Genomic DNA, 14,016 nt, shown 5'->3' on the forward strand with positions numbered 1-14,016 from the left:
AAAGAAGAAAGGAGAAAAAAAATCCGAAACAAAACATTAATAGAAATGAAACCCTTACATAACATTAAAAAAATGAAGTTTAAAGAAAGAAAAGAGGTTCTTTTTTTTAACCTGAAACGTAATTCTTTTCTCTTAAATATATTTTCAGTTAATCTAAATCCTTTTCGAAAAGCGTACAAATCTTAATGAGAAATGCGACATTTTCAAAGGGTTAATAGGTTCCTATAAGTTATTTGTTATCTCTAAAAGTCATAACAGCAGAAAAATAACTAAAAGAATTTTTGTGTAATCTTAACATAAGTAGAATTCAAGAAAAAAATTGTGAGTATTACTTACATTACATTAAAAGATTTGATTTTCTACAGAAGAGAATGAATGTAGAATATGTAGGTTGGGTATTATATAATATCAAATTCACTGCGTCCGTTTATTTTCAAAGTTCATTGCGGATATAATGAAAAGACAACGACATAACGTCACTTTATAATATAAAACATGCTGATAAATTCTAAATAGTTTGCCCAGTTATTTTTCCCTATGCTTACAGAGGAGCTAATAATTATTGTTCCATAAATTGCCATTTTATTTTACTTATATAAAACAGAAAAATGATAATCACATAATATAATAAATATCATAGATAAAGTTTACATTCTAAATAATTTTATAATTGATATAATTTTAATAATTGAAATAATTTTATTCTAATCTATAACCATCATTACCGTTGACCAAAGATAATCTCTTAGCCATTGTCCAATTGAGGCGTGAATTATCTTAAAAATAATATGTCTCATTTAAATAATGTGAAAGTTTTAATAGTCCTATTTCTGGGATATTTAGAATTTATTTTAGCCTATAAAATCCCCATGAATAAAAAAGAAAATCTTATTTCTTTTTAAAAATCGGATAACTTATCCAGAGTTAAGCCTGTTTTCATTTGGCTCAATTTGAAAGATGCAAAATTTGTGCTGATTTACCAATTTTTTTTTTGGAATAAAAGCTGCCAGCATGTACATAAAACGCTTAGTTTATGTGACCATTTTTTTATATTTTGCATCGATTTTTTCACCTTTACCGATAAATTTCAGAGGCACTTTTCTGTTATTCAGCACAGCAACTCAAACAATGATAGAATTCTTATTCCAAAGGCATTTAATAGTTCGAAAATTTTCAAATATATCCTCGAACCTTGCTGAATGTACGAAATCATTATTATCATTATAACATCTTTCAATCGAAAAAAAATCGTAATATTATTATTATTCAAACACGTCTACTGTTATGTTAGATAAGCGATTTCTGGTATCTTTGTATTTTTTAAATTATTATTTGTGCAGCAATCAAATTTCGAAATTAGTTTTCATAATAAGGCCGAAAATCAGGAATAGGATCTTTACAGTTTTACGACTTAACTTTTCTTCTACAGTCTTTTTATTTACAGAGCATTGTGGATTTATTAGTATCTTTTCGCGAATTCTTGTGATGTTCTCTTCTATACAAATAGAACATTGGCAAATTGGACAATAGAACATTTGACTATTGTCGACACAAGACTTCTGTCGATTTTTATTCAAACCAGAACAAATCCAATATTCGATATATTACTATCGAATATTCGATTTATAGATCTGTAGATAAGTGTACTATTAAACCAAGGTATTTTAATTAATCAAAATTTTACCAGCAAACAATCCACAATCAAAGAGATTTTTACCATTGTCTTTTTGATTTTCGTCAACAAAATAATTTAAAATTTTGTTTTATTCAAATACCGCCTTGCTAACACTTTATTCAAATAATCGTCTGAGCTATCAGGAAAATGCCAATCACAGAAATAGGAAGATAAACTGTTTTACGAAACGATTAAAAGAATTCTAATTTTATTATATTAATTTCTATATTACAGTATGATATTTATTTATGTAACAGTATTTTAGCCAACCATTATTATATCTTTGATTTTAATCAATTAAATAAGCGTATATCAGACATAAAAAGTATTAATTCTACAAAACAGATCATGACATACTAGAGAATTTTTTGAATAAAAGAGAGAGATGGCTTGTTAACTATAAGGGTTGGATTGGCATCCAAATTTGCTATATCAAGTATCAGAGGTTGATACTGATACTTGATTGTTCCTGATACTTTTACCTAATAGTTTTATACTTGATACACCTGGAAATTTATCCCTTTACAGTTAGCATTTATTAAAACACTATCTGTTAGTAAATATTATCTTTAAAAATATTATTATTATAATATATTATCTTCTAGAATAACATCATATCATGAATGAAATAAAGAACAAAAATTGCTGATTGAAAAACTCATTTATGGCACAGTTTCCTTCGTTTTGTCATCAACTAAATTAACCTTCAAACTCGGTGCCGAAAAGAATTTCACACAAGATTTCAACAATAACTTTTTATTCTTTTTTCTTTAGGAGGGATGTATTGTTCGCCCTGAATTCCAATCCCTTCCTGACGGATCTTCTGTCCATGCCGGATCAACAACTGGATGGAATATCTCTTGTGGAACAAGAGCACTTGGAACAACCTGAAAGTCCAGCCAATTACATCTGCAGCTCAAAAATCAGATATGGATTTCCTCTAAGGGCCAAGGATGTCAACGGTCAGTGGAAGGTCATCGTCAACATAGAGAAAGACGTGGGACAAGGAAGATTCACGCAACCAGTTAGGCTGGAAATGTGCAAGTAAGATTTAATAATTTTATGTTTTTATAAATGTGCTTGTTATATATTCGCAGACATAAGTTGACACAACAAATCAAAGAAACTTCATAATTGTGCTCAAATAAAGAGAAAAAAAAAATCAAAGGAAATTCGAACCTCTAATAACATAGTAGCATGATAACCCTATTAGCACAAGATATTGTATGATATCTCTACGATGTTTTTCGATATTTTGAATGTCGACCAACATCGTGTAGATATCGTAACAATGTTGTTGAGCATTTTATGCCAATAGGGAATAATTTAGGCTTGATTCGTTCTGTCTGTATGTTCTTTTTAAGATATATTATAGCAATAATAATATGAGTACAAAAATCTATATAATAGCTTCTCAATGCGAGAGTATATAATACTGTAGATAAAACAATTAAAAATATTTTTAAAAAACATGCTTACAAATATATTTTTTAAAAATTCTGAAAATTAGAGAAAAAAACATGTACAAAATACAATTAGTATAACTGAAAAATTATCATTATTATTATGAATTTTAAAGTAATGCAAAATTCAATAATATATTCCAAAATTATTGAAGAGAAACAATCAAATTTCAATTAACTGTTAAGTAAAAATCTACTTAAAATTTTGAATTTTTTTTTCTCAGTAAACACCTACTACTCAAGAAGTAACTATGAGTTAAATTTGATAGTTCTAGATCAATGGTTTAACTTATAGAGCATTTTGAACAATTTTTGAAGCATGGAAGCCGCATAACACAATTTACAGATAGGATTGTAAAGTCTCGATCCAATAACAGGTAGCGTTATGATCAAATTCTTTATTTACAGCTTTATTACATAAAAACAACTCTTTCTCATATAGGTTAAATGAATGATGCTATTTATAGCACGAAATTTAAACAAAAATAGTTCCTCGAACAAATTTGGAGAAAACGCCTTCACAAAAACAGCTAACAGGCGGTTGGCGTCTCAGGCTACTGCAGGGTTAGCTCTAGGAATCCACCGAATTTCCTTCGGGTTGAAATTTTCTCAGAAGTTCACTTCATACCAAGCTCCTCTCTCTCTCTTCTTCCGAAAAATCTCACCTTTTATCTTTCTCTCAGACTCCACCTTTCCTGTACACTCCCTGTTACCCAATCACCGTTCAGAACAACCTGAATCGTCTCTGGTCGCCCGTGGGAAATGTCCATTGATGATCCACCCTCCACAAGGGGAAAAATGAAGGACATCTGGAGTGTTTGACACTCTCGCCTTTCGAAGACACGATTTATTTCCCTGGGAAACGCACGTGTGGTTCCTTATCTGGATTAGCACTAATTGGCCAGACGACCGTACTTAAAAGGAGGGTCTTCCATTTGGCAATCTGGAGGCACTTAACACTGTGGGAGTTTCGTTGATGAAGAATGGCCCGGAATGTAAATTATCAAGTGTGGAAAAAAGGAATGTCACAGTGGTCACCCAGGGAAGAAGCTGAATCATTACAGGATGGTATTCTGACTATAAATGGTAGCGACAGGGAATGTTAAGAAGTAATTTATTGACATTATATCTGTTGAACTTCAATATCAGAATTTGGGGTATGAATTCAGTTTCTAATTTGCCGAAAAAATAACAATTTTATTGATATTATTTTTAAAAAAAATATCAATTTGTGTAAAACCCCTTGACTTATCTTAAAGATCAACTGAAATTCAGTGCATTACATTGAACTGAATACAGCTAATAAAGTTGGAACTTTTTCTGCAACTGCTCTTTATATCTGGTTCTGGAATTTTTAAAAGAAATATATATATATATCACCCAGTTAAAATTTATTTGCTAAAAAGTGCTCATCGAATATTTTTAAAAAATCATTTTATATTTTAACATAATGCAATGCTTCAATAAAAATTTGTTCAGTAAGTTTTGCTTAATTGCACTGAAAATTTTGTATTTTATAAACAAAAAACTTCTGGGAATTTTTGAGATTTTCTTTAAAATTTTCATATTTTTTCAATATATGCCCTTATTTTTTATATAAAGATATATATTGCTATTGTGCACTAAAAGCGACCCCTTTGTTGAAAGTTTCGAATTTTTCTCTATTTTTTGAGGAACAAGGGGTGGGGGGAAATTCATTTCTTCCTCTTCAGTAACTACTGATTGGTTCCTAAAAGCCTCTATGACCACATTTTCACGTAAAATGTGTGTTCAAGTTTATATTTTATGTGATCAAAATTCAAATACAGTTCCTTCAGCATTCTTGGAAAAATTCAAAATTCAAAATGCATAAATTCGAAAATGTTCAGATACTTTTGATCACATAATATACGTCTTCTAATACAATATACTACAACTTATTTCTCTTAATATTAATCGGCTTCAAAAAGAAAATTTGCGTTCACTCAAGAATAAAAATTACTGTATATTTTACTAAAATTTTCATAAATGTGATATCTCCCGTATTTTTAAGCATAAAATTCGTACCTTTAGAAAGATACACACAATTCAAATTTTTTAAGTATTCATTATAGCTTTGAAATAAGGTCTTAATGTGATCTTACATTGAATACTTATACTTCTTATGCTAATGCCCTTATAGTAATTATGACCTTATACTGAGTGTGTATATTACTTATGCTAAATATACTTATTCTAAATACATATTTATACTCAATGCACTTTTAGCTGAATATTTAAAACTATATAATTGACTATCTTAATATTAAATATATTAAAATGTAAAGATATTTTAATTAAATGCGTCGACTAGATGAATGAAGATAAACTTCCTCAAAGCATAAAAATGAATTTTTCCTAGGAATTTTTTTATCCCCTTTTTTGAATTCACCTAAAAAAAAAAAGAATTTATTTTAAAAAAAAATTATTGATTTTATAGCATTTATATTAGATATTCCATCACATTAATAATTCAGTCATGAAAAGTATTAAATTGTGGGAAAATATTTAACAGTAATTTTATTGATTTAAATTGTTGTGTTTACTATCCATGATAGGCCTCTAAATTTATTACAAAATATTACAGTATAGTTAATATTTATTACAGGTATTTTCCTTTTAAATTAAATACTATTAATCCGAAAGAAAAAAAAATTATATTAAAAAGTTTTGAATGTAAAACAAACCTATGAAATTGGTTCTTAAACTTATAACAGCTTGATTAACCACCTTTTTTCTGATTTTTTTCTGAAAATCAATCTTTATAATAACATATGAAATTAAAGGAAAATACTTTTAAAACCGTTTTTTTTTTCAAAATAGGACTTTTACTCATAGGATTTTTATTACAAAAACTCCATTATCCTTTCAAGATTTATTACGTACTTCTCAGTGTATTTCATAAATTTTAAAAATCTCTTTCGCCAAGCCAAAAGGTAAAGATGGATATCTTTTGTCCAAAAATATAAGAAAAAGAAAATTTTTATCTCTTTTATCCATTTCTCCTTCTAATTTCATAAGAATTGTAACCATGTCGATGTAATAGAAGGAAAGAGATACAAACCGATGATAACTTAATAACCAAATCTTACATCGGTCAAAAAGCAGGCTAAATTAGATTCAAGATCTTATCAAAGATCAGGTTTGAAATCATTACTAATTCTGTACTAATTAATCGATCACTAAATATATATTCCAAATGCTAAGCTTGATTTGATTTGATTTTTCATTTTCCAGAGGTGCCGGGGATCCCTGCAATTTCACTCAGGTCAAGACAACTTGCGTACAGAAGTACAACCTTCACAGACTGCTCTCCTGGAGTCCGGAGAAAGGCATTCATAATGATGTGTTCAAACTTCCTGTGGCATGCTCATGTCAACTCATAGACGCACAAGCGTAGTGAATCGCCTTTCAATAAAAGTTTAAGAATTCACATTCATGAAAAATAGAAAAATATATATCAGTTCACTTCTCACAAAATTGTTTATATCTTGAGATATGAAAAATAATTCAGGATCATAAATATATTTTTATCAGTAATTTTCGAAATATCTTTAAATTGTATAATTAATTAAAATATGATTGTTTAGATGGAATTCGTGGAACTTAAATTTAGTTTAGTATTTAAATTATTAATAGTAAAAAAAAAAAAAAAACGAAAATAATCAATGTTTCTAAATTTTCCTGTTAGTGATATTTATATTTGCAAAAATTTCTTTTTGTTATCCATTTTTTTCAAACTCCTTCTAATAACGTATGATTAAAAGCATACGTTAATTCAGAGATTGATAATTCAATACTAGATTGATTTAATTCAGTACTTGTAACACATTGAATATTTTACCTGTATTTAAAAAAATATTATGAGTAATTTTATTTTGGAGAAATATTTTAAACACCATGGAAAGTAAAAATATCTCAAACAACAAACGGAAAAATACATTTCAAAAAGATCGATAAATATAAGTAATATATTTGGCGATTAAAATTTTGGTATTGGTATTTGCTGAAATGCCTTTTTTTTAAGTATTAAAATTAAATTCTACATACTTTACCAACTAACATTTGAATGAAGAATTTTAACGCAGAGATAGAAATAATTCATACTTATTTTCCAAAATGTTCAAATTACTTAGGAATACAAATTTTTCTCATGGATTTCAAAATTAGTGATCTTCTAGTCCAACAATGGGCACCACTGTTCAGAAATCTTAAATATTCTTTTTGTCGACGTAGTATCTGTCCTACAGTTAAATATTTTTGTCTTCGTGTGATTGTGAAACCCCTGGAACAGTTTTTGGTGCTCATTAGTATGCAACTGCTATATTCCATGTGCTTAATTGTGCATCATTTGGTTTCCACAAACAAATTAAAATTTACGGAACATAAAATAAATATAGATTTATCTGAATGGGGCTAATTATCAAAATCAATTTAATTATTAAACATGTCAATTCTATTTTCAAAAGACAGCTATTATATTCAGTGTGAAGTATTCTGTGGCATGTAATAATTAAATGTGCATCGTGAAAAATATTTTGTTATGAAGTTTTAGTCACTAAGTCTACATCATGTATGCTATCATTTAATAAAGAAAGGATTGCCCTTAGAAATTTTATTCATTTGTTTGTGTATCTTTTTGCAACCGTGTATACAGTTTGGTTTTGGAAATTTAGCCTAGTCTTATTCCTAATTAATTACCGTGTGCCAATTTTATATTTCTAAAAAAATGATGTTTTATAATTTAAAAAAAATTAGCTGAACCTGATATTACGTATTATTTAGACTGCATTAAGAAAAGCTTTATCTTTTTCCATTTCTTTGTTTAAATTATAGTCTTACTTAACTTTTAATAATAAATAACTTTTAAGAAAATAAATAGCAATTAAACGTTTTGCTATTTAAAACTATCTTTTCCTTCATTTATAAAGATTAAATTTTTAAAAAATTTGGTATTTAAAATTTGGAGGAAGAAAGAGGCCTTAGTACTTGTATTGCCTAAAAACCTCTAGATGCCTTAATCCTAAAGGTCATGTAATGCATTTGTATTGAAGGTGTGAAATGTGGCATTATTTTTCATAGCGTCAGTTAATACACAGTTCTACCACATTTTAATTTTTCTTAAATAATTGTTTGATCTTACAAGAACCAGCAAATGAAATTAAAAGAAAAGTTTCATTACTTCTGTCGGGATTTGAAAAGTGACAGCATATTAAAACCACTTATCTGGAAAGAGTTAATGTATTTCCTTCAAAATTTAGAATTTAGAATTATTTGAATGTGCATAGACTTAATTATTCCTTTAAAATGATACTAAATTTTATTATATCTATATCTATTTAAAATCTTTAAAAAGAATAGTAGTAAGTTTCATATAATAAATTTCACAACTTTAATTATAGATTCTGTCCCCCACTCCCTGGTTCTTAAATAAAGGTAATGGAAATAAGGAAAATAATAATAATAATTGTTTCTTTTCCCTCTCAGACGTCTTTTTATTTTGTTTGTATTCCAGTTGCAAAATACAGATAGATCGTTACACCTGAAATGTGGTGGCAACAAACAGTGATAAATAAAATAAATTTCCAGATTTAAAAAACGCGTACTTACTTTTTATAAGTGTCAATGTCAACACACAGTTTTCTGTTGCAGGGCAGTTTTATCGCTCGTTGCAATATAATTTCACCAAAATCTTCTTCAAGCAACGGCTGAAAGGTTTGGTGAACATTTACATCCTGTAAAGTGATTAACACGCTAACAAACAAATTTTAAGTCCAAAAGAACTGACTTGAACATTCTTGAAAATTTAATAATCTTTCATTTGATATTTTGTTCAATATATAAGTGGGTGTTATTGATAAGTAAACGTAGAAACATAAAATAACACTTTGCATCTTACATAATAAAGAAAAAAAAATGATATAAACTTTTTTTTAATGACAAAATTTTAGTTGCTGACTCGACGATTAGAATTTTAACTATTTTACAATAGTAATTTCATTCATACATTTGTTAAATTTGATTTCAAGATGTTAAATGCTTTATAAATCATACTCAAACCAAAGAATTCATACCGGTAAGACACATACATCTAAAAGATTGGAACAACTTTAAATTATCACACGATTTTTTTTTTTTTTTTTTTTAATCTTCCCATAGCAGCAAAACTGATGACTAAATCCTAGGGACGGGTACCGCCAAATTTGGCGCCAAACTTTAAAGATAAAGTCACCAGCGTCTCTTGAAAATAGTCATAATATTGAGAAATAAAATTCTGAAGATTACAGAGTCCGCGGTGCTTGGCGAGAAAAATTTGGCGGAAAATCGCCAAATGGTACCCGTCTCTAGAACTGTACCAAACTGATAACTTTTTCAAACAAGACGATTTTTAAAATGATGGTAAATTATTAATTCGAACAGAAAATCATAATAAAATTTTCAGTTACTGAAAATGAGACTCGATCGGTAGTACCCGCCATTTTCAATTTCTATATGAAAATTTTGAACCAAAACTTACATTGAAAATCAAATAAAATTCCTCTCGAAAAGCTGGAAGGCAAAGTTACATTCCTAATCATTTGAATTAATATTTAAAAATTCTTTTCAATCTTAAGTACAAACGATGAAATATTGCATATTGACGGTTCATAGATAGTCCGTCAATGAACTTATCAACAAAATTCAGCATTTAAAGCAGAATAAATATTTAACATGATCTCTATTGCCACATTTAAATAAATAATTTTAATCAAAAATATTCAAATAACGTGAAGCATGCGAAACTACAGATATTCTCTAAAGCTGCCTAATTTTACAAAATATTGCCAGTCAATATTATTGCTCCTTTATTTAGTTTTCTCCGAGATATTCAACTTCAATCTACATGCATTTAAAGAATTTCAAATTAAGGAAAGAAAGAGTAGATGTTTTTTTCATTTATTTAAATACGTTAATCAAATCAAATAAAAATTTCAGCCTTTAGATTCTAAACAATTGTAAATATCGAAAAACTAAATATAATTTTTTTCTCATTTTAATAAGCCGCTAACTCACCTAATTTGATTAATTTTTCTATTTTTAATCGTAAAGAAATTATGGAAATATTTTCTTAATTACATATTTTACATTCTTACTTTCATTAATTAATGATAAATTTTTAATGAAAAAATAGCGCGAAAAAAGAATAAATTATGGAAAATTAATATCAATGATTTTTAAATATATATTTCAGTTAGTGAATAAATAGAAAAACTATTCTTAATAATAAAAATAATCACAATTATCAGTAACTAATAAATGTTGTGGTATGTTAAGACGTTCGTAGGCACCTAGGTTACCACAGGGTATCATAAAATGAAGTAAAGTTTTTAAAATTCAAATTTTAAGTCATTTTCTAGGGTACCTAAGCTGCTTGAACAGCATTTGGTTTACAAAAATGTGTGGTGTTAGATTTTAATGTCAATAATATGGCAATAAGTATATATGCTACTTTGATCCAAAAATATCAACTTCTTTTTAAAGAATTTGTATGAAAAATCCTTCGAGGTTTTCAAATGCCGGAGAATGTGATATTTTAATATCCTTGAAAGCAAAAAAAAAAAAAAAAAAAAAAAAATTTATTTCAATATTTAATGGCTGACATTTTTCTGAACAAATTCTAAGGAAGATTCTTATAAAAGGTCTCTTTTAAAAAATTATATTCTTATAAAGAATTAAAACATGCTTTGTGTTAATTTTTTGTTTGATCATCTATCAAATTGAGAATAAATGAATAATGAGATAGGATGTAACTTAACATTGATAAGTTTTTTCAAAAGCAATCAAAACACTAATATTTCGAGAGAATTTTTTTTTTTACCTTGAAGAGTAACAAACATGCGTTCGGCAATGAATATCTTAGTAACCCAACAAATATAAAACTAATATAATTTTTAAAAATTCATAGTTTAGTTTTAAAAATTTCTAATTAAATTATAAATGACGAAATAATTCACTCAGAATATAACGAAGATTTGCAATCAAATTAAAGCATTCAAACAAAGTGGTTTCAAAAGAACAATTGAACATACTTTTCAATATGCAGTATTCTACCAATGCTACTATCTTTATTATTTGAAATATGCTAGCATTTGTGTTTTTTCATGCTAGCATTGTTTGATACAGGCTAGCACTTTTTTAAATTCTAACATTGAGTTTTTACATTAAAACTTTTAAAATTTAAGTCAAATCATTAATAATACATTTGATTTCGAAAAAAAGTAAAACATTCAACTTTGGGGGAAATATGAGTTGGATTTTTTTTTTTTTACTGTTCTAAAATAAAGTAAGCAGACATGCAAATAAGAGCAGCATATATTAACCCGATTGAATAGGGATTTATTTTGAAATATCATAAGAAAAGATGGTTGTACGTGTTGAAAGGAATAATACAAGATATTAATAAATAAATAGAAAAAAAAAACAGCAAATAATTTTTTAAAAAAATATTAAAACTAATGTAAATTGTACGATTTATGCAATACCATAATCTTGTGAAAATATTCTCTCATATTTTATATTTGGCCCAACCTTTATATAATAGAGCAATTGTATAATTGTTTCAGGTTCTAACAGTTACAAGATAATAATATAAACTCCGAGAACCTTTAAACAATCTAATGCAATGTATATATTTAGTGATTCGCTTGCAGAAAATAAAAATATATTAAATAATTTAAGCAAAACTACATAAATATATTATAAATTCAAACAATATCAACACAATTTAAGTCTTAGTTTCCAATTTTCAAATGAATCTGTTTTATTCAATGTAAACACATTAAATAAATTGGACAATTCAAAAATTAAAAGATTTTTTTTTTAAAAAAAAATCTGATACCCGATTTTAAAATGAGTTATAATTTCAAGACCAGTGCAAACATTTTTCTTTTCGTTTTAATCAATAAAATGTACTATACCAGGAATGTCAAACACCTTAAATATGTTGTGAATAAGGCAGAATCCTTCAAACTTTCTCCTAAATATAATTCCGGTTTCCAGCAATTTCAATATTTTGATTTTTAATTTGATGTGTAATCCCTTCTCTTTAAGATAAATTTTCAAGAACGGATAATATAATCAATTTCTTATAACTAAGTTCTAACAAAAGAAAAAAAAAATTATCAATTTTTAAAAGAATTGAAAAATTTTCAAAAATATTAATAGAACAATTTAATTACTTTATTTTTGACACTTTAAATTAAGTAGGTCCTGCTAATCATAATAGGCAAAACTTGTAAAGCTCATTTCAGTTCTTTTGAGATCCTATTATATATTTTATTTAATGTTGCTGTCTCTCCATTCAATAAAATCAGACAGCAATAAATTAAGATCAGTGAACAGAATTTATCCACTTAAAACTAAGTTCACATTAAAATGCATTGTTTAAAACAAAAGGAAAATTAAAACAATGTCAATGACTTCATAAGCAATCATAAGATGTGTGCTTGTAAATGAAAGCTGTACAGAAAATATTGCACTTTTCTTCTGTGAAGTTTTGCTCAAAATTATATAGTTGCAATTTCAGGCAGTGCAAATTTGGGATTGACCGCCAACTGTATCACCAAAAAAAAAACTAATCCCAGCAGCAAGATTAATTTTGGGGAAAAAAAAAGTTATCAAAAATTTAAATGTTACTCAAAGACTAATCACTGGAGTAATTAATCTCCGTAGATATATTCGCAATGTTTCGTTAATTGACTCTAAAAAAAATTTATACCACAAATTTATCTCATCCTGTAATCTGGGAGATAAAATTTTCACCTAAACGTTGCCTTTGAAATGACTATCAATAATTCTTGGAGACAAAATAGAAAAATATTAGATTATATTTGCAAAATGACTACATTGTTATCTTTTCAAGAGTCACCTATTAACCTATTTCACCTATTAACAATAATAATTATAAGATTGCAGATTGACATCACATATTGAATAAAAAGAGGTGATGTAAATATATTTCCATCGTTAAATTGCATTTCTTATCAATAGTATATATACTTTGCAATAGAATTTAATGGCTACAACTTATCAAAAAACGTTTTTGGAGGTTGGGGCATAAGGGGGGGGGGGAGTGAAGATAAAATAAGATTGCACAAGAAAGAATTTCTTTGCAATCCTGCAGAAACAGGGAAGGAAAGAAACGAAATCAAAAAAAAAAAAAAAAAAAAAATTAAACAGAAAAAAAAACAATTAAAAATAGGAGCAAAAAAATGAGAATATCGCAAATACTATTTCTTTTAAAATAAAAGTACTGATATAAAATGGGATTTAACAGCCATCAATCCCTAGTTAAAAATTGAAATACTTAGGACAAAATTTGAAATATATATTAAAGCATATAAAACTGCCAATGCATTTCATATCAAAATCCACAAAATGTGAATGAATACATTTATCTTAAAGCTTAACAGATTCGGAAGAAATGAAATATTGAAGGAAAATAAACAAAAAAAAATGCCAAATGAAAACATTGAAATTAAAGACCAAAATTTGTAAGTACATTTATTTATATGAATTACCAAACAGATGGTGAAAATAATGCATAACATTGGGATATTCAGTTTACAAAAAATAGGAAACATTCTTCAAATTGTTTTATAAAATAAAAGTAATATCCCGATGAATGTAGATACTACTATATAACAGCATATTTAATAAATAACACAAAGAAAGTCGCATAAACACATATTATACAAACTATACAAGCTGCAGAAATTAGGCACTGCGTATAAAAAACAGTAATTTGTATTGAATAAGAACTATTCTAAATCTTGTAACAATTAGATGAAGTTTTCCTAAATTGAATTAACTTTACAAAAA

The 14,016-nt window shown here is 27.1% G+C and overlaps 1 protein-coding gene across 1 annotated transcript in view; it reads left to right on the forward strand.

The window, feature by feature from the left end:
- Positions 1-7,774, forward strand: part of LOC129963706 (uncharacterized) — a 42,767-nt gene extending 34,993 nt beyond the window's left edge. The window contains exons 4-5 of the mRNA XM_056078225.1: positions 2,450-2,719; positions 6,394-7,774. Coding sequence (XP_055934200.1) covers positions 2,450-2,719; positions 6,394-6,556 — 433 coding nt within the window. The 3' untranslated portion in view covers positions 6,557-7,774. The remainder of the gene's footprint in view (positions 1-2,449; positions 2,720-6,393) is intronic.
- The last annotated feature ends 6,242 nt before the right edge of the window (positions 7,775-14,016 follow it).

The sequence above is a fragment of the Argiope bruennichi genome, chromosome 3 (genome assembly GCF_947563725.1).
Source record: "Argiope bruennichi chromosome 3, qqArgBrue1.1, whole genome shotgun sequence".
Lineage (NCBI taxonomy): Eukaryota > Metazoa > Arthropoda > Arachnida > Araneae > Araneidae > Argiope > Argiope bruennichi.